Source organism: Xiphophorus maculatus, chromosome 5, assembly GCF_002775205.1.
Source record: "Xiphophorus maculatus strain JP 163 A chromosome 5, X_maculatus-5.0-male, whole genome shotgun sequence".
Classification (NCBI taxonomy): Eukaryota; Metazoa; Chordata; class Actinopteri; order Cyprinodontiformes; family Poeciliidae; genus Xiphophorus; species Xiphophorus maculatus.
This window is the reverse complement of record NC_036447.1, coordinates 22,398,338-22,418,077: the sequence shown is the minus strand read 5'-3', so window position 1 is coordinate 22,418,077 and position 19,740 is coordinate 22,398,338. Positions and strand designations below refer to the sequence as shown.

The 19,740-nt window shown below is 38.0% G+C and overlaps 2 protein-coding genes across 6 annotated transcripts; both read right to left on the bottom strand.

Annotated features, from left to right (window-relative positions):
* Window positions 1–321: 321 nt before the first annotated feature.
* On the bottom strand, window positions 322–12,156 carry slc25a10 (solute carrier family 25 member 10). Its single transcript, XM_005805101.2, has 11 exons — window positions 11,621–12,156; window positions 8,646–8,765; window positions 6,562–6,676; window positions 6,387–6,435; window positions 6,223–6,264; window positions 6,100–6,143; window positions 5,939–6,009; window positions 5,383–5,475; window positions 5,228–5,305; window positions 4,632–4,688; window positions 322–2,974 (listed from the first exon to the last, which is right to left on the bottom strand). The coding sequence occupies exons 1-11, from the start codon at window positions 11,708–11,710 to the stop codon at window positions 2,873–2,875; spliced, it is 861 nt and encodes a 286-aa protein (XP_005805158.1). The 5' UTR covers window positions 11,711–12,156; the 3' UTR covers window positions 322–2,872.
* Window positions 12,157–14,276: 2,120 nt separating this feature from the next.
* Window positions 14,277–18,938, bottom strand: LOC111608572. Of its 5 annotated transcripts, XM_023333462.1 has the most exons (11): window positions 18,666–18,938; window positions 17,633–17,706; window positions 17,371–17,446; window positions 17,135–17,250; window positions 16,579–16,721; window positions 16,223–16,307; window positions 15,895–16,039; window positions 15,581–15,774; window positions 15,238–15,382; window positions 15,012–15,139; window positions 14,277–14,668 (listed from the first exon to the last, which is right to left on the bottom strand). In XM_023333462.1, exons 3-11 carry the CDS (start codon window positions 17,435–17,437, stop codon window positions 14,363–14,365), a joined length of 1,329 nt encoding a protein of 442 aa, XP_023189230.1. In that variant the 5' UTR covers window positions 17,438–17,446; window positions 17,633–17,706; window positions 18,666–18,938; the 3' UTR covers window positions 14,277–14,362. The 5 variants fall into 5 exon arrangements, with proteins under 5 accessions (XP_023189230.1, XP_023189229.1, XP_023189227.1 ...); XM_023333461.1 differs by having other exon boundaries at window positions 17,371–17,706; XM_023333459.1 differs by lacking the exon at window positions 17,633–17,706.
* Between the last annotated feature and the right edge of the window lie 802 nt (window positions 18,939–19,740).

Below are 19,740 nucleotides of genomic sequence, written 5' to 3'. Positions count from 1 at the left end.
TCATGAACGTCACCAATTAACTGCCTCATGCCCACGAGTCTGGGAAGTAAGGCCTGAGATCAAGACGGTAGATGTGTGGACATTAAATCGCGCCCTGGCTCTGCTGAGACCAGAACCCTGAAGGTGAAGGCTGATTCACAGCTGTGCTGCGCGACCTTGTAGCAGTGAGAAGCTGAAACTCTTAAAATGAATCACTTACCACCCCAAAGGGTCAGCAGCTGACTTATTAACTTCTTAGATTTATTTAGATAAAGAAAAACTGGTTTGATTTAGAGACACTCAAATGAAATCCCCAAAAGACTACAGTAAAAATCTGAAGACACAGTTTCAATTAGTCCTTTAATTCTCAAATTTATTAGTGAAAGATCTACAATATTAAAACTTACTGACCCATAACTGTCCCAACAGTTTCACTTCAGTGAATGCAAATACAGTAGATGACACAGGTTTCATCCTGAGATGAAGATAGGAAACCTCTCGGGTGCATAAAACAGGACAATTCACATGTAACAACACTGCCCCCTACAGGACAGATACTATAAGGCAGCAAGACTTGCGCAGGCACGGCTACAGAGGGCAGATATTCTTTACATCTTATACCTGATGAGTGAAAGAGACAGAAAAATATTTGCAACTGGATTCATCCACATTTCCAGTTTGAATATTTTGAATCTTAAATGTCATCCCTTAAGCAGGTCAGTCAGTGTTATATCAAGTTTTAAATAAAGTGCATTTTAAAACCAATATTGCAGACTGAAAAAGAGCTGCCGTTTAAAGGGGCAGTATTATGTATTTTACAGGCACATAGTGCCACTTTATAGCACAATCAAGTAACTACGTTACCTTTAGTTGTTACAAAAATGCTCTCTATATATCGAGAATCACTTAATTCGACTTTGCAATATAACGCATTAAAATTGGGCTTTGTCTCTTTAAGAAGCTCCTGCTCTTTCTGACACTCTGCCTTTAGCAAGTCATCACAGCAATGTTCCTCTGTTAAGCCTTTAACATTGTTCATAGGAGCACTGCTCTGTAAAGTAGTTTGTATAATGAGCTCAGCAGATGTGGCGTAGTTCCACCAAGTGTTTGCTAATTGCTTCTGGCTAGTCTGAAGGAGCTGACTCAGAGAGTCAAGGAGGTGGGGGGCTCTGTGAGGCAGAGGCTCGACTGGAAACTGCAGCTCCAGAGAGGAGCTGCGTGTAAAAGGCAACATTCTGCGAGAGAACGCACTTTGCACCCTGAAATGGTTGCCGTGGGAGATTCAAAGATTTCTCTATCATACATGGAAGAATCAAGGCAGCACGCCAGGTTTGTTTTTGACGAGTGAATGCTATTATAACATAGTGTAATGCTGAAAAATGTTGATTTTATGCAACACTGCCCCTTTAAACAGTATCCTAAGAATAGACAAAGAATGCTGTTAGGATCTTAGAGAAAATATTTTTTTGTATATTATCAGATGTCTTTATGCATTTCAGGCCTAGTCCACATGTAGTCAGATATCTGGGGTAAAAAATATACCTTTTGGTCTTTCATCCACAGGAAAACCCAGTTTAATATCACTAAAAACAATTATTTATGAACTCCAACCAAGGTGGACGAATAATGCGACAATAAATCCACATAGTATAATTTGTTTGACATTATTCCCAATCAACATTGACTTATGTTTGCTTAACTTTATAATCTAGTACTCTATTTAAACGTATTTCAACTTCCTGGCGCCTGTTTTAATTCCCAACAGGACGTTGTGGTTGTTTTGAAGCAATCTGATTGGCTGACAAAGGTTTTAGCTTTGTGCTACACTGCCCCCTATGGGTTTGACACGTTTAAAACGACGGCCAGCGGCAGCTTTGTGCAAGGTGATGTGGTTGAGAACTTCTCTAAAAACCAATCCCGTGTGCACAATGGTAGTTTTTTTTTTAAACAATGTGGTGAAGATGTTTGTTTTTAAAAAGACCCGGCTACATGTGGAGAAAACCTCAGTTTTCTTTTAACTCGCTCTGTGTAAAAGTGATCCAAACAAACTTGGTCCTCTCCGTTTTTAGACGTGATGTGAAATGTGACTGTGGAATGAATTAAGGAAGCAACGGAAAGAAATTAATTACAGTTTAATCAGCCAGTGTTTTCATTTTGTAAAAATATTAATGAGAAGGAAACAAAAAGAAAAAAATAATTTATATTGTATCAACACCGCTGTTTGCTCACTGATTGCAGAGTGGATATAAACGGGCGTCTTAGATTTATGGCTTTGTAAATCCATTATAGATTGGTCAGATGGGTACTGATAAAACTATGCTGTGTTTGTTTACAACTTCTGGATGATGTTGTGCTCTGTTGATAAAATCAAAATTGCTTTAGAGAACTGTAAACAACTACAGTTTGCAGCTATTCCTCACTTTGTGTCACTTCTGAAATTATCACAAACAACTAATAGATTAGGTTTTAGGTCAGATTAATAAACAGCACGTGATTTGGAATTAGCTGAAGTCAAAATTTTGCCTGCGACCAACATGTAATGTTAAACACATACGATCTGAACTCAGTTTCCACAACTACATCATGATTAAACAATAACAGTAATCTCCGACACTTGATTAACATTCTATTGATGTTATTAACCTCAATCCAGCAGCTCTGAATCTGTTTTTTTCCCCCATTTCTGATGTAAAAGACCAAAAGAACGGCCAGAACTGTTGGTTTTCGATACCAGTCGTGTAAATCCACTTGTGGGATGGAGGTAGAGAAAAAATGAGAGGGAAAGCACCATGACAAACTGTTCAAGTCCCCCCTTCCCTACTTTCCTTGTGAATAATGAGGAGCAGGATGAAGAAGGAGGACATGATTGGCGGAGATGGAGCCAAGGAGCGGCTCAGGAGATGATGCGAATGCCGAAGTACTTCTTGAGTTGCTCCAGGAAAACAAAGGTGAGAACTGTATGGGGAACCAAGCGGATCCCGGCTGGGACAAGACCCTGCAACAAAGTCCAAGGTTTTTAATTTCTACACGTTGATCTGATAGTGGAAATAACTAACAACACTGACTGCAGCACACAGAACAGAGTAAACATTCTGTGTGAAATGACAGCAGCAAAACCAGCAATAACTTACACACACAGTCAGGTGTAGCGAACGTGTTCAAAAATTCACTCATTGCATTTAGAGTTATTACACAGAATGTTCTGTCTTTCTTTTAATTTTGATTATTTTGGTTGTAGTAAATAAAACCCAAAATTCAGTTTCTCTAAGAATTAGAATATTACACAAGATCAATAAAAAAAAGCATCTTTAACACAGAAATTGTGTGTTATGGGCATGTTAAAGCCTCAAACACATTAGGAAATCAGTGGAGTTGGTAGTTGTCCAGCACACAGTCACAAACTTTCTCCACAAGGAACAGCTTTGCATAAGAAGCTGGATGTTCTCCGAGGTAGTTATAGCTGTAGTTGAGCATATTAACAGAAAGTTGAGTGGAAGGATACAATGTCATAGAAAAGGCTGCATGAATATAACCAGAGCCTTGAACGGATTCATTTAAAAAGTTCGAAGAAGATCAATAATGTTTGGACTGTAGCTAGAGTCAGTGTTTCAAGAATCCAGGATGTGGACCACAACTGTCACGCTCCTTTTATCCCCTGACGACAAGCTTTATGGAGTTACTGATTTAATTCACCAGCAGGATTTGGCTTCCGCTCACACTGCCTAAACCATCTATACCTGCTGTAATGACCGTGGTATCAGTGGCCACCTAATTATCTCAACCTAAACCACACAGAGGAGCTGTTTCACAGGCTGAATGCCTCCATGTCACATTGCATTTCAGCAGTAATTCAAGCAAACCAAATCCCGATCAACTACTGAGTGGACATACTGTGGAGCAATGTTGTCCTCAAGGCACACCACCATGCATGTTTTAGATGTTTCCCTGCTTCAGCACACCTGATTTCAATTGATGTCTGACTAACAGGCCTTTCCTGAGCAGCAGTCATCTCTAATTCGGGTATATTAAAGCAGGGAAACATCTGAAACATGCGGGGTGTGAGCCTCGAGGACAAGATTTAGGAAACACTGCTGTAGAGTGGATGAAAGTACTTTACAGATGACCAACATTTCTGCATAACAAAACTCTTCTTTATCGGTCTGACGTAATGTTTTGTATTCTGAGAAAATTAATGTCACTTTTTGAACTGCATTAGTGAAATAAGTTACTTTTAATTTAACAATTAATTGATTGAGATGCATCTGAAATTCACATATGGAGATTCTGAAAACGGTTGAGATCTACACAAAAAAATAGCTTTTTCTGCATCAGTGTGGAAAAATAAAATCTCATTGCACAGTTCAACTTTTTAATACACTGATTACATTTTTTATAAAAGCACTGATTTATGAAAGCACAATGAATAGAATAAAAGACTAATTTGAAGCCTTCTTATATATCAGCGCTGCTGAAAAAATGAAACAGCCACCATTTCAAAACGCTGACCTTTGTAGCTATTAAAAACACATCTAAAGTGAGATTCATAATGTATTTACATCAAATATTGCCACTATCATCCAGGTCTGAGTGATTTTCTATCTTTCTATAAATGAGACTAAATTGTGTAGGACTATTTTTTTTCTTTTTTTTACCTTATAAAATGCCAGTGGACCCAGTTTGGCTGTTTCCCGTAAGCAGTGCATTACTCCCTGCAGACATGGGGGGGAGAAATATTATTAAAGTGAGTTTAACTTAGAATCCAGAAAAATTCTTCCAGAACAGGAACATTAGTTTTTATGATTACTTAGTCAGTGTGGATTACTCATGACTTTTACAAATTTAGAGCACACTTACAAAGTCCAGAGAATACTTACTTACACTTATTTAGCAACAGGGAGAACAGGGATTAGAACAAACTAAGAATGCAGAAAAACTGCCTTAGCAACTACATTTTAGACTCCTATTCTTCCAAACCAGAAAATGAATTAGACCAGACTATACTAACTTATACTTATCTACCAACCCTGAATACGAGAATCTAGTTTATTTACTTTGGATCAACATTATTAGCTTTTTCTTCTTTCGCTCTTTCCTTTGGTTTGTTATGTTGTTTGTATTTCCTTTTAATTCCTGTAAAGCACTTTGTATTGCCCTATTGCTGAAAATGTGCTATATAAATCAAATTACCTATACCTTTAAACTGAAACCTGAACAAGCAGACAACAGAATAAAAGAGCGATTCACTTACTGTGTACTCTCCTTTTGAATTCATCAACCTGGTTTTGAGCACATCCAGAGGTTGACACAAGAACGTAGCGCAGCCTCCCTGCAGAGGAAAAAAAAAAGGGATTAAGAAGAAGCTCTGCAAGCTGCATTAAATCAGTGGAAGAACTCAATTCTTACAGCTATGAAGCTGGAAAGGAAGTGTGTGAGTATATTGTCTCCCATCACGCCTGTTCCCAACACCAGCTGCTTGGCCTGGTCATAGCACGCCAACTGTAAACAAACATAAAAAAAATAAAAATTATATATATATATATATATATATATATATATATATATATATATATGAACAATTTGGGAAATGTTAATTTTAAAATAGGTTTGTTCAACACTCCTTCACTTTGAGGCTCATTTAAATATAAATGTCCATGCATTTTGTTTTATTGCCAGCTTATTATATGAAAGGACGAAATCTCCAGCGCAGCCATTGTTTCGTTATATTGATTTTTTTTGTCTGCCCTCTAGGAGGATTGTTAGATCAGAATTTTTCTTATTTTTTCCAAAAAAGCATAATAAGTTAGTCTGATCCAAAACAAAAAAGAAGCTTTTGATATTTAAAGAAAGTCTACACCTTTCTGTCTCTGCTGCGTCACCGTTTAGCTGCAGGAAACCATCGTTAATCACTTAGAAGAATATTTTGTAAAAACGTTAACATCTGATTTTTAATGCAACTTGCCTGCCCCACAGTGACCAGCGCCCCTCTGCCAGATGCCATGGAAACTCCTGAGAACAGCCTTCTTACACCCTCTGCATGAAAAAATAAAGACGAGACCTTGATTGCGATGCCAGATGATGCAAAACACAAAGTGAAAACTTGATTTCGTGCTTGTCATTTACCTTCTCTAAAGACTCTGTAGAGTCCATCAATAGCATGTTTATAGCTGCAAGCAAAGCACAAATACAGTGATAAATTACATGAACACCAATTTATACAGAGTATCGTTTAACCCCAACACTCACTTTCTTCTCTGTTCTGGTGGCAGCTTCACGTCATTTTGCATTCTAGAAGGGGAAGAAAAACTTTTTTTTCAGATCTCATTTATCTTTCCAGCTAATACCGCAATTCATGAGCAAAATATACACAAATGTTCTTGTTTAAAGGGAATGTTGTCATGTAGCTTTACCTGACATTCACCAAGTCTGATGGAGTCCCAACAAACCCACCAGTGAATCCTGTAGGCAGATAAAACGTGTTGGTAAAAAGTCCTTCACAGGCGGCAACTTCACATTTGGGTCAGCGTGAAAGATGAGGAACGAATGTGTGTGTGTGTGTGCGCGTGTTGGCGTGTGTGTGCGTACCTCCAAATGCTCCCAGCAGGACCTTCTGGTAAAAAGGCATTGGTCCCTTGCCAGTGTTACCCATCATGTCTCTGACTGTCTCATAGATGGCAAATCTGGTGAGGGAGTAGGTAATCTGAAAAGCAGAAACATCAGCTCAGTCACTTTTTTTTTTTTCCAAACGAAGAAGTCTGAGCCCAAGTAAGCTAGCGATGCAACCTCAAGAAATCTGGAAGGAAGACAGATTATCTTAGCAACACAAAGCAGGTTTGCATGTTAGTGAAGCATCACGGTTGCTTACACCGTTGTATTCATGTTCTTGGGTTAACACATGACCATGATAATCACATTTTAGTACATTAAATTCTAATTTTTTTTCATTTTAAAGAAAAGAAAATTACAAATTCTACTTTTTACGTCTTAAATAGAACAACGATAAACCTGCACCCTAACACGCTCCAGCTTTTATCAGTCATATCTGCTAAGGTAGATTATAATAGAGCAGCAAAACAGACAAACCTAATAAAGTTATGTCATCTAACAAACTAGTACTCCTTCAGTGGAGGCGTCAGGAGGCCGCTAGGGGGCGCTGTAACCCCCACTGGATAAGTCAATACTGTACCTGGGTTGGTCTGTGTAGTCTCTGACAAATAAGAAAAGCATTTTAAAACGGAATAAATTCTGCTGTATTTGTCCAACTTGTAGCAATTATTCCACTGTTATTCTGAGGCACAGTGGTGGCAGAAATGTTTAGATTTAATTTAAAAGTGCAACAAAATTTAATCTGACTTGTACAAAATAAGCTGACTATAAAAGTAGTATCTCTGAAGAGGAGCGTTGAAACAACAGCACAACATAACTAGAGGCACCCTAAAAAAAGACAGGATAGTTCTATGTTTTCAGGTTTTTTCTGACTCCACCATCTGAATATCCCAGCTCAAATCAAGGCTCATTGAACCAGGCAAACCTTTTCCAATCTGTCACTGTCGAATTTAGGTGTGTGAACTTCACGGGGAATTTCCCTGCTCTTTGCTGATGAAAGTGGCAGCCAGTGTGGTTTTCTGCTGCTGTAGCCCATCTATTTCAAGGCATTTCCCCCCCGCATCTCAAGCCAGTCTGCCCATTGTACTCCGACTTCAACGAGGCATTTTTGTCCAAACCATTGGTGCTCCGAACAAGGAGATCCGAACAAGAGGGAATGACCTCCCTTGTTCAACTTATTCCCAGTGCACTTGAGTGATGGTTATAAATGAAAACCCAAGTATATCAGCAGTTTCTGAGACACTGGTTTCAGTTTTGGTGTGGTTAAACTCCCCAAAAAGAAAGTCCCAGCAAAAACTTGCTGTGAAAAGCAGTTTGTTATATTGCCAACTTTATTGGTGACTGTTGAAGATTTGTGCTTGTGTGCCTTCAGAACCGTACAAGTAAATGATCCCTTCACAGCACTGATTGTTCCTGCCTAAAATTACTGGTTTGTGGCAGCTTTTCATTACCATTACATGGTCTTGCGAGAAAAATAAAAGTTGAAATTGCTGTACAGGACTTTCCCTTTCCTTCTCCGTTTCTCATCAAGTTATAATCCCTCCTTACCTGAGAAGACCCTGCATCATCATCCTGCTGCCGGCCTCTGGTCTAATGTCTCCTCCCTGACCTGCTCTTTCTACTGTGACAATAAAGATTTATTTTAAATTGGTGGAAAGAAACAGTGAGCACAAATTCTGAAAAAAAAAATTAAAGAGGACTGGGTTTATTCCTGACATAAACTAACAAGCAAGGGATGTAAAATAGGAAACAATATTATTGCTGTTAATAAACTTAATATGATATGCTGGCATTAATTAATTAATCATCATTTTGCATATATCTGTATGCAGCAGCTTTACTCAACTTACACAATTTGTTTCAGAAAAAAAACTGCAACTTTTTTTGCCTCGTTAATATAGCTATTTTTATTATTTTGCTAATGGCTTTTTTACACACTCAGACTGATTCAACAAATACATTTGTAGATGTGAATTAAGGAACAAACTCTTCAACGCTGAAGTTGATGATCATGCACATAATTTTTTCAGATTCTGACAAAATTTAGCTTAAAACAAATCTACCTGTCGACACAGGGAGGCGGAGAGGCCACTGTAGAGAGCCAGCACACCGTCATTCTTCACCACATGCACAGCCATCCCAACCATCCTCTTCTTCACTTCCTGCTGTGTCTGCAGGTGGACCTGAGAAAAAAAGAGAGAGCCATATGTTGAAAAAACTTAAAACCTCACACATCGATTTAGAGCTTAGATGCAGAACCCAAAGGAGGAATGCACAGATTGATCAAAGGTATCTGAAATCCTAATTCAGCTGTTTTCTTATTTTCCACGTTGTTCTTCATAAGGTGTTGCAACAATCTCTGCTTGTTGGAAGAGGGCCTCAGTGGTTTCAAAACATGACCTTTGTTCTTTGTTTTGATGACGACCTCAGATTAAAGGTCAATGACCTTTCTGAAACAGTGTGAGCTTTTTCCCCACATCGCTGATCTCAGTAAACTGGTTTGTGTGTTTCGGTTCAACATTTAAATCACTGCAGCAGCTTCTGTCAAGCACTTCTTTTGTATCTGAACATTTTCAAGTCAGACATTTTAAGTTTGAAGTCAAGCTCCAACTTGTCTAGTTCAAAGTTCCTCACCAACTCTACCTTCACAACCTAAATCGGATGCTGATTTAGTTACATCTACTGAACAACATGTTGCAACAGTGTCTCAAGATACAAAATAATGAGGAAACACATTGGCCACAGAACCACGTTGGTAACAGAGATTTTGCAAATCTAATGTTTTCAGATTTTGGACCAAAGTTAAGTGATCAAATTCGGAAATCAAATATGACTTCTGTCATAATTTATTACCCACATTAGCAATCCATCACCCTGTGGAGTTGCAGTAGAGGAAACAATAAGTTGTTGTTAGTTTTTCAGCCCACAAATGCAAGTTATTAGGATTCTGTTGCAAAACATACAAGCGAATTCTGGTTAACATGGTGCTGCACTCAATTTCTTCATCTTGTGTCTTTCTTTGAAAAAGAGTTTTATGGAGGTAATTTGAAGCCACCTGGATTGTTAAAGCTTCACTTGCCAGACTGAAAACATGCAAGGAAAAGCAGGAAAAGCAGGAAGGTACAGAATGACTAAGCAATATCTTGATCACCAACTTTACTTAATTTCAATTGAAATATAAAGAGAATCTGATTTAAAGAAACCACTGAAAAAAAAGTATCTCTGAAAAAAGTCAAGTTCTTTCTCCGTTTCCTCACTAGAGAAAAATCTGTTATTGTCACAACTATAAAGATTAATTCGGTAAGATTCAAGGGAAATTTAGTTTTGGAGGAAAATGAATTAGATAGCGTTTTAAATAAATCAATCAACTTGATTATTTTATAACCATTTTATTTTAAAAAAAAAAGAGAAAGTTACAATTTTAAGCAAGACAGCATCAGAACTGGTCCCATCCTTAATAAATGTTTTATGTCAGTGTTTGTGCTGTTGGCAAACCGCTTTGTAACTTTAAAAACTAAAACAGATGAGGTCAAACCTGTGTTTGCTTATTTTCCAAATCGGGTTCTATGTTGGCATGAAAACAAACATGACTATGTGGTCTTTGCACTGCCGTAACTGGACTTTTCAGCAATGTGGAAATAGCACACTACCGCAAAGTGCACTTTTCTCTATTCTGGGACCTGATTCTGTTTTCACTGAATAATGTCTTTAAACTAACTAGCTGTCAGAATAATTGTCACAAGAAAATGTTATTCGTTATTCGTTAAAGCCGGCTGAATGGCAGAGATGAAATAAAAAGCCTTTTAAGAGTCTTGACCTTGAAATTAAACACTGTACTGGCCTTAAAACTGGATTGTGAACATTTTGATTATTACATAGATTTTTACTTGAACTCTTGAGAACACAGCAGTGACGTTTACATTTGATGGAAGATGAATTAAAGCTGTCTCACACTAATCCCAGAGTTAAACATGAAAAACACTTTGCAGAAAGACATTCCTAACGATATAAGAGCTGTTCAGTACTGACTTTTCATAAATAGGCAATTAATGGTAATCCAGTGTCAAAAACAGCAAGTTATAAATTTCATCATCTCAGCCAGCTGACCTGCAGTGCACACAGCAGCAGGTAGGGGAGGGGCAGTAACGTCTTAGTCCACTCTCCAAACTAGGCATCATCTAGCGACTAGAAGGGAGTTTTACCAAGTTTCTGATAAGTTTTGGATTTAAAGCAGCTAAAATGTTGAGTGATGGGAGGCTCAGTTGGTAAATGACCTGTACTTGTAGAGAACTTTATCAAGTCCACATGAACCCAAAAGCACTTCACACTCCATTCAGTCACACACACATTCACGTGCTGAGTGTAGTGTGTCGTAGAGCGCTCTCTCCTCCCCATTCCCTGTCCAGTTACTGCTAAATACAGGCCTCTAGTGCCTAAAAACAAAAATAAAAATAAACCTAACATTTTCTATTACACGGTTCCTAACGGTTTTCATGCTCTCCTTCTTTCTTAAAATAATGAACATTTACATTTCTGAAGCATGTGCTTTGTGTATAAAACCCTGCTTTCCAGCTTTACCACTTGCAAGTAACAAGTAAGGGCAAACAAAAGGCCTCAGAGAGCCCTTCAACTGCAGCCTGGTCTTTACCTTTCCTCCCTGTATAATTACACAACACATGATTTCCTGAGCGCCACAAACTTTATTTGAGTCATGTGCAAAAGTCTCTAGAGAAATTAAAGAAGATTTAGACATAGATTAACAGGACTACTGTGTCTGGGAAACGTTGGGTTGACCTATGACCTAGATTCAACTTTGAACATGCTACCTAACACAGACAAATTCCGCCAACTTAAGATCTCAGGACGTTTACAGTAATCTCTTTAGTCTAGCAGGGCACTGTGTGAAACCTTCGAGACGTGAGGTTTGGTGAAACACGCCGACTTGTGCAAGAACAGCTGGAACCAGCTGTGCCCTGGTGTTAAGGCCTGCACTCTCCTTCACCCCCCGGCTCCGTGGGAGAACTACTGCGCCCCTCACCTTGACGAGATCCAGAGGATGGGTGCAGCATGCGGCTCCGCAGGAGGCCAGCCCCCCGAAATACCACCGCGACATCCGTTTCTCAGTCATGACAACGCCGGCTCCTCTCCCGACCTCCTTCCACAGCGCTGGGTTCCCTCCGCCCGGCTCGCCACGGCCCTCCGTCCGCCTGCAAGTGCGTGGCTCTGCTCAGACCTGGAGCTTCCAGCGGCTACAACAAGCGAGTGTAACCCACGGGACCGCCTCGTTAATCTTCAAACATAGCGATAAAGGGGAGCCGGGACTTTCACGTCGCGAGAGCAGCGTGCACGCGAGAGCTCGTTGGAGCTACGATGTCGCGGCGCGGCAGGAAGCAGCTGTGACACTGAGGGAGAGAGAGAGAGAGAGAGGAGCCCAGCCAATTGTCAGTGCGGACGGAGGAGCTGCCTACCCGCTCGGTGGGGAGGCTGAACGCTGAAGGTCAGCAACGTAGTGTGACAATGCAGAAAATTTCTGCACACAATAGGCTCGTGTACTCCTGTTTCCCCACTTTTAGCTGTCATGTGCTTTTAAAGCGACACTCACCCTCTCCGATGCGATGCGGGCGATAAATGGGAACACTGTCCCTTTAAGAGGACAACCGTTCCCTGGAGAACAGACAGTAACACTGAAAAACGGGGTCGGTGGTGTTTAGTGCTCAGCTTTCTTTGCGGGAGCATGTGGTTTTACTGTGTAACTAGATTAAGGCTGCCCGTCTTTTAAATGTTGAAATCCGCGTCCATAAAAATAAATACTAATGTTTTTGATAGTTTCATTTTGTTAAATTTAACTTGATGAAATGATGTCAGCATAGTAAATAGTATGAAGAAGATTAAAATTGCAATAAAAGACAGAAAGAAAGCAGTTGATTGAGGGGTATGTTGATTGTTTAATGTAAAGTTTTAGTCAGACGTTTTGAGACTAATTGTTCAGTTTGTTATTCCTCCCGGATGTCCTTGATGGTTTTCCTTGGAAATTAATGTTTGTTTTTAATTGCTTTCTTTTGATCCACCTTTCTCTCTTTTGCCTTTGTGATCGACAGAATAATTACAATGTATGAGTTGTCAGACCAGTTTGCTAAGTTGTTGTCTTTATTTTCCGAAGTGATTTAATATCTTGAGTAAAAAATGTTTGCAGCAGTGCTTAGAAGTCATAATTGGTGGGATGCCTTATGAAAACAGAGTATGAAAGTAGTTATAATGTCCAGTAAACACGACTAAATATAATAAATAAGTGACTTTAGTAAACTTTTAAAAATGTTCTACAAATTATAAAACACTGGCACCTAAAGAGTGGTTCCTTTTGAGAGGCTGGCTTGATGAAGAGTTGTCAAAGTGATTGATAAGTGGTCGATCAGCTTCTATTCTGAAACGTTTGCAGACATAAAAAGTGTTTTTGAGTTGGAAATCAATTACATTGATCATGTTAGTCTTATCTATATAAAATATGTTTCCTGAACATTTGAATGAGACCCAGAATCAGTGTGCTTTTATTTCTCACTGTCTTCAATGTAGAGCCTTTAAAACTACAAAATAAAATCTGAATATTTTCCTATATAAGGCCCAGTGCTTTAAGTCTTACATTTAAGTTATGATACGCCCCAGATATTCATTTCTATCTGCCTGCTGGTTCTCCGTCACCCAGCACATGACAAAACTAAAAAAGGCTTAAAAATAAAGAAACTTAAGTTATAATTTAAATAGCTCATAACTTGTATTGGGAGCCATTACAATAAATCGATGTTTATGAGGAATTTTATTAAGAGCAGTGACTCATTACAGCTTTTTTATTTAGAACTATACATTTTTGTAAAGGTGCAGCAGAGATTATATCAGTCATACTGAACAAAACTCGTATCTAAGCAACATTTGAATTTTAGTTTTATTTCTCAACAGTTTGCTTACTTAGAACAATTATGTGCATTACTAGTCATTTTTGGTCCTGCAACTTGAATGTGGTTTAAAAACTTTTTAAACCACATTTTACGTTACATTTCACTGTAACTTCGCCGAGCCACCCAAAATTGCGCTTAAGAAATTTTCCTGTTTATGGTCCCCCTCCCCCCAATAATGAGGTGGGATTTATGCCCTTGACAACAGAAGAAGAAAATTGATTACCATTCCAGAAAGAATCAGATGACTCAAACACCAAATGACCACATACACAGTAAAAACTGCTGGGTTGAAAATAACCCAATACGTAACCCAGCGCTGGGTCATATATGGACCGACCCAACGCTGGGTTGTTTTAACTCAACTGGGTTGGGTTGAGGGTTTGACCCAGCACATTGGGTCATAGCTGCAACCTAAAGCTTGGGTTAAATTGACCACTGCCCAAAGTTAAAATGACTCAATATTGGGTTGAAATTTATTACCCATTAAAAGGGTCATTTTACCACCATATTTTTATTTTTAATTTTTTTTTTCCTTTTCTACTTTAAAATTCACTATAAAAATTTAACTAAAAACATTCAGATTAGCTCAAAATAACTTTTATTTGCAAATGTTATACATTCCAACATACATAAAATTTTTAATACAGACATGTAAAAGTTACATATAAACAATTGATTAAATCTGCACCCTTTTTTACTTTATTGGTGTACACAACAAAATATTTTCATCAGTTTGAAGGAAATGTAAAATAAAATAGTAACATAGTAACAAAGAAGGTTTTTCAATCAGAACATTTAAAACTTATTTAAGGGTTATTGAAGAATTGCATTTATTCTTCCATGGCCTCCAACTGTGCCCTCATTAATTTTATCGGGGGTGACTCGTTTCCTGGGATTTCATATATCACAGTTTGGAGAAAATCCCAAATCTGGATACACGACTTCGGATAACTCACATCAAAAACGAAGAATGATTTGAAACAGCCGTCAACGGCCCCCAAAAGAGATGGATATTCCAAAGCAGTTCCATTTATGACGACAAATGCTTGGGAACAACAATACCTGTCCTCAAGCATGAGAACACGTGGATGCTCTGTTGCTGTACTTCCAAGATATTCCACCATATTTGTCCCAATCTGGTGTGTGGAAAAAGCAGAAAGGAAGCCATTAGTCATTTAAAGGTAAGGAGGAACATTCTCCACTAATAATTTTTGACTAATTCTTATATGATTTTTGTTTGATACATTATCAAAAGACCCTTGCATTTGACGTTTACATATACTATATAAAAAGACATATTTTTGGTCAACGCTGTCTCGTGTTATATGACATTAAAATTCTTATTTCACGTCAATTAGGACTTGGTAAATTCCAGATTAATGACAGAGAGAACAGTGAGGGAAAAAAAGCATATTTGTTTTAAACTTCTGGTTTCAACTACATTTAAACAGCAAAGAACTCATTCTGACATGAACTTACTGGCTGGACATCAATGAAGGCTTGCTGGACTTCAAGGTTGCTGGGTCTGACCACCTTTCGCCCAACTCTGTAGGGAACAGCATGGAGGAGTTTTGGCAGCAGCTGCAGTGCCACGTCACCTTGTTTGTCTGTCAAAGAAAAACTCAGATTAAAATGCTACACAATCAAAAAAGAGCCACAGGAGAAAAAAATTAGTTCAGAAAATGTTCCTTTTGAGCTTCAATACCTTGTGGAAGCAACTCAATCTCAGGCAGAAGACCGCTCTCCTCCTTCTTCCCCATGCGAATGACCTTTGATGAGAACAAGGTGTTCCAGTTCTCTGTCAGTTTTCCACAAGACTGTGGATATAAAACGGCAAAGTCCTGCAAAATCTAACAATCAGAAAAGACAAAAATACAAATCAAATGTAAATATGAAATGAACTATTACATTCAACCTTTCATGGGTGCTACAAATGTATGTTCTGGGTAGTTTGACATTTTGAGTTTGATTGTAATTGTACATTTTCACATGGTATTGCAGTTTATTGTTTAACATTTAACTGATCTCAATATGAGGTATAACCTCACCATCCCTGGTGTGTCCAACAAACGTGGGAACTCTGCAAAAATCTGCTGCATTGGGATTGTCCCACTTGAGCGGATCCATCCTGCGCGATATACTGCAGTTTCCCGCATGTATTGGACAACCTGGTCTGCGGGCCAGAAGTTATTTTTTAGCCATTCTGTCATCTGGATGGCACGCTCAGCACTCATGGTTGGTTCTGTGGGGAAAAAAATATTACAGGGATTAAAAGAAAAAAAATGTGAGGTAATTCACAGCAATAATAGCTTAGATTGCTGCTCAAAACAATAGGGCTTGGAAAAAGTCTATGTGCTAGTACCAGGCAAACTTGATCTTTTTGGTGGAGCTTCTGGGGCTGAAAGCATCTTCTTCCTTGGTTGATGCCTTTTCCTTACATTACGGAGACGCTCCTCCAGAAAGCCAGTTGCTGGCCTGTGTTGTCTTCCGCGGGTAAACCAGGCGTCCTGAACATTTTTAACAAAAGAAATATAAAAGTTAAATGTTAGCCTTTCTGTTTTAATGTCCAAATTTTTATTAAACCTACAACTCAAAGCTCAAACACCATAGTTACAATGATATTTAATGCTAACCATTGTGCAAGTTGTTGAAGTACTTGTGTGCTAGTTCTCTGAAGTGTGAAAACTTACATATCCTGTGCCATGGCTGTCTCTTAAACATGGAAACTGGTCCACAATCGAAGATGCCAGAATTGCTTTAGTGTCTGAAGATGGGCTGGAAACAAAAAAAATTACACTCAGTAAGACAGGCAAGTAAAATATTTTATTTTAATTAGTTATTGTAAGATGAAAACATAGAGCAGAAACCTTAAAACACAAACAATTTCCAAAAAATCCAGTTTTTATTAGCCCAACACATACTTTAAGACTTCTTACTGGAGAAATTTTACTTAGGTGAGCACTGCACAATGCCGTTAATGTTCTCACCAAGAGCAAAATGTCACAAAAACAATCTAATTGATCCAGTTTTTACAAGAAATACTCACTTTTCTCCATATTGATCCATCAGGTGTGACACAAGTGTTCTGACCATGCACCGTCTTTCACAAATGGATATATGCTGATTTCCATCAAGACTGATAACCACAGGTCTACCTTCAGGGGAGGCACTGAGGATCTCACGGATGTTCTACAGATAAATAGTGAAAAATAAAATAGCTGTTATTTAGCTGCAGTTTAATATTCTTAGAAATTTAAGAAAAGATGAGATGTGTCATTTTTAATTTTAATTAGTAAGAATGGATGTCAATATGTTATGTAGGAAAGGTTGATTGTGCAGCTTAAGTTACAAATGCTGCTCTTCCAACAGAAGAAACTCCACTCTCTAATTCAGCATGTGGTGTAGGATCAGCATCTTCAGTTGTTTTAGGGCTAGATGTCCAGTGTGCTCACTTTGAGCACACTGGACATATCTTGAAGTTGAATATGTGTTATGAATTACTCTTAGGTGAGAAAAAAAATTCCTTATGTTATGTCCTAAAGACATCCCACATTTAAAACACACATATCCCATTTTGTCTTGTCCTATGACTCAAAGCATACCTCAAGAAATTTTGCAAAATGACGTTGAAATTTCAGACGAGGACCAAGGTGAGGAATCAGGGATGTCAGGCAGTTAGCATCCAAAAGAAAGAAGCTTTCTTCATCAATGTTTTCAGCTGAAATATATTAGAAATTACATATTAATATTTTCAATCCAAAGAATTCCTGCCAATGCATGCTTTTAAGTACACACACACACACACACGCACACACACACATGTATATACTTAACCTACCTTCAAAAGCAGGGATTAGGTCAGAAAGTTTCCATTCAGTCAGCTTCTGTTTTACAAACTCATCCATCTTTCAGATCTTTCAGGGAAAAAAGTGATACAATTTGAGTCATTTTTTTCCTATGTGGAAAATAACCTGTACAATGTGTGCAAAAATATTTTATTTAGGACAATCACCAAATATTTCACAGCAAATAAGAAAAAATAATAGGACATTGACTATATGTTTAGCAGCTAATAACCCTGAACAAATGTAAAACATCACTTTTTGGGACACCAGGAGAGATCACACTGTTCAGTCTTGTTTTCACCAGCTCTCCCCTCAGCGCAACCTGATACCTGGCAACATGAAGCAGATCTGTGTAAACCCAAAAGTTAATCCAGCTGTTTTCACTAATAACTGTATGTTTTTAATTCCACCTTGGTGGTTAATAATGGCCAGAATAACATACGTGCGCATTATCTAATTTCTGCGTCATGATGATGTTGCTGCTTACATAAAATCATATGGTAATGACAGATACATATAGCCGTCAGTTTGTGTTAAGCATATGCCATCGCAGAGTTGCTGATCTGACAGAACACCGGTGGGGACGACTCCAAACATGTCGGAGCACTTTTAAATTAAGAGATATTTCAATAAATCGAGCAGATATTTTATTGTTACATAGTTAAATCTTCACTAGAAATCTGTAAAAGTTACTTTTATTTGACAGAAAGCATATTATCCAACTTTAGCTTCCCCTCCTCTGCCATTGCTGGTGCATACTTTTTTTTTCTACTCCACTGCCTCAATCGGTTTCACCCAGGTTAGCCGTATAATAGCATAGCATAGTGTGTTCAGTAAGAAATAAAAGGCTTAATGAAAATGGCATTTAACAGTTATATTACTGATATATTACTATGAATACCTGTATAGCTTGTACTGGTCGCTTCGGACACCGCTACTGCAAAGCCTCCAGTCCCTACTTGTCGCTATAGATCCGTTATTAGCATTCTGGCTAAGCTACCACCCTTTGCGCGCGCTAGTGAACGAGGCCCGCGAAAACCAGGGGGGGGGGCGCAAAGCGCTATCTCTCCCTCCCACACCCTCACCTTTTTTTTTAAACCAAATTGGATAAATTATCTTTGAATTAAATGAATTATTTCAAAAACATTACCCTATCAACGAAGATGATAGGTTAAATCAAATAATTAAATTAAAGTTACATAAATTTAATTTAAAAAATCTGTAGTATATGAAGAATACAATAACCCTATAAACTTTAAAAGTATTATGCCATGATATTGTAACTTACCATGTTTTATTTGAATTGAGAAATCCAGTGTTGTCTGATCAGGTCGCAGTCCAGTTGAAAATGGAGGTTTGTGAAGAGGGCAATGGATTTTTACCCAATTGGTTGGGTCAAACTGTATTTGACCCAACCAATTGGGTAAAGTGTTGAGTCAACTGAACCTGAAACCTAACAGAATCAGTTAAGTGGAGTTCATTAAAACAAAAAAAAAGTCAACCCAACCGCTGGGTCACTACTTTTGAACCAATATTGGGTCAAAGTAACCCAACATATGACCCAGCATCTCTTACCCAGAAGTTGGGTTATGAAAATAACCCAGCATTTTTTACTGTGTAGTAGAGCAAATGGATGAACAACAATAATTTAAAAAAGAAGCTAAATCTCACAATAAAGTTATCCAGTCTTGTGTAAAGTTTAGATAGAATATAATTTTAACTAAACTTATTCTTTTAAAAAGAATAAGCGTCCTGAATATAACGCTCTAGATTTGACTCATTGACAGATCGTTAATGTCTGCTGCCCCCTAGTGGAGTCTGTCTATCATCACAACTGATCATAGTTCAAATTCGGAAATTGTGATCTTTTAGAGCTAACTCTGTTAACATGCTTTAATAGTAATTAAATGTATTTCACATAGATACTTAAGTCATTTTGCACATGTAAGGGGAATTACTTTGAAGCAACCGACAAAGATGTCACACAAATTATGTAAACTGCATTGTGTAAGTGTTATTGCTGCATGAGACCTGTAGTACCTTACTTCTGTTTTTACTTTGGGTCAGAAAATGCACAGCATTATTATTATATGTATTTGGTCATTTTGAGCTAAAAGTAAAAGTGATGCTGTTCAACTTTTGAATTACATACATGATCATGAAAAGAAGTACCAAACATTCGTGTTTGCGCCTGAGATTCCAGACATTTTACTCATCATGGACATAAAGGTATTAATAATGTGAGGCTTTTAACAAAATACATGAATTCCAGCTTTCCAGCGTGCAGTTATTTCTATAACTGCACGCTGCACTCTGTGTTGTTTTAAAATGATAAAGAAAACTATGGATTATTCTGAAAATTT

What these genes read in the sequence shown, in the direction of transcription:
- LOC111608572 (XM_023333461.1), bottom strand. Translation starts at nt 17,437, where the DNA reads ATGGATGAGTTTGTAAAACAGAAGCTGACTGAATGGAAACTTTCTGAC. An exon ending in AAAAAGATCAAGTTTGCCTG is followed by an intron (nt 15,775 to 15,894) that starts GTACTAGCACAT and finishes TTTTCCCCACAG; the next exon opens with AACCAACCATGAGTGCTGAG. An exon ending in TGTTGGACACACCAGGGATG is followed by an intron (nt 15,383 to 15,580) that starts GTGAGGTTATAC and finishes TCTGATTGTTAG; the next exon opens with ATTTTGCAGGACTTTGCCGT.
- slc25a10 (XM_005805101.2), bottom strand. Translation starts at nt 11,710, where the DNA reads ATGACTGAGAAACGGATGTCGCGGTGGTATTTCGGGGGGCTGGCCTCC. An exon ending in CCGCCTCCCTGTGTCGACAG is followed by an intron (nt 6,677 to 8,645) that starts GTAGATTTGTTT and finishes TCTGCTTTTCAG; the next exon opens with ATTACCTACTCCCTCACCAG. An exon ending in CCACCAGAACAGAGAAGAAA is followed by an intron (nt 6,144 to 6,222) that starts GTGAGTGTTGGG and finishes CTTTGCTTGCAG; the next exon opens with CTATAAACATGCTATTGATG.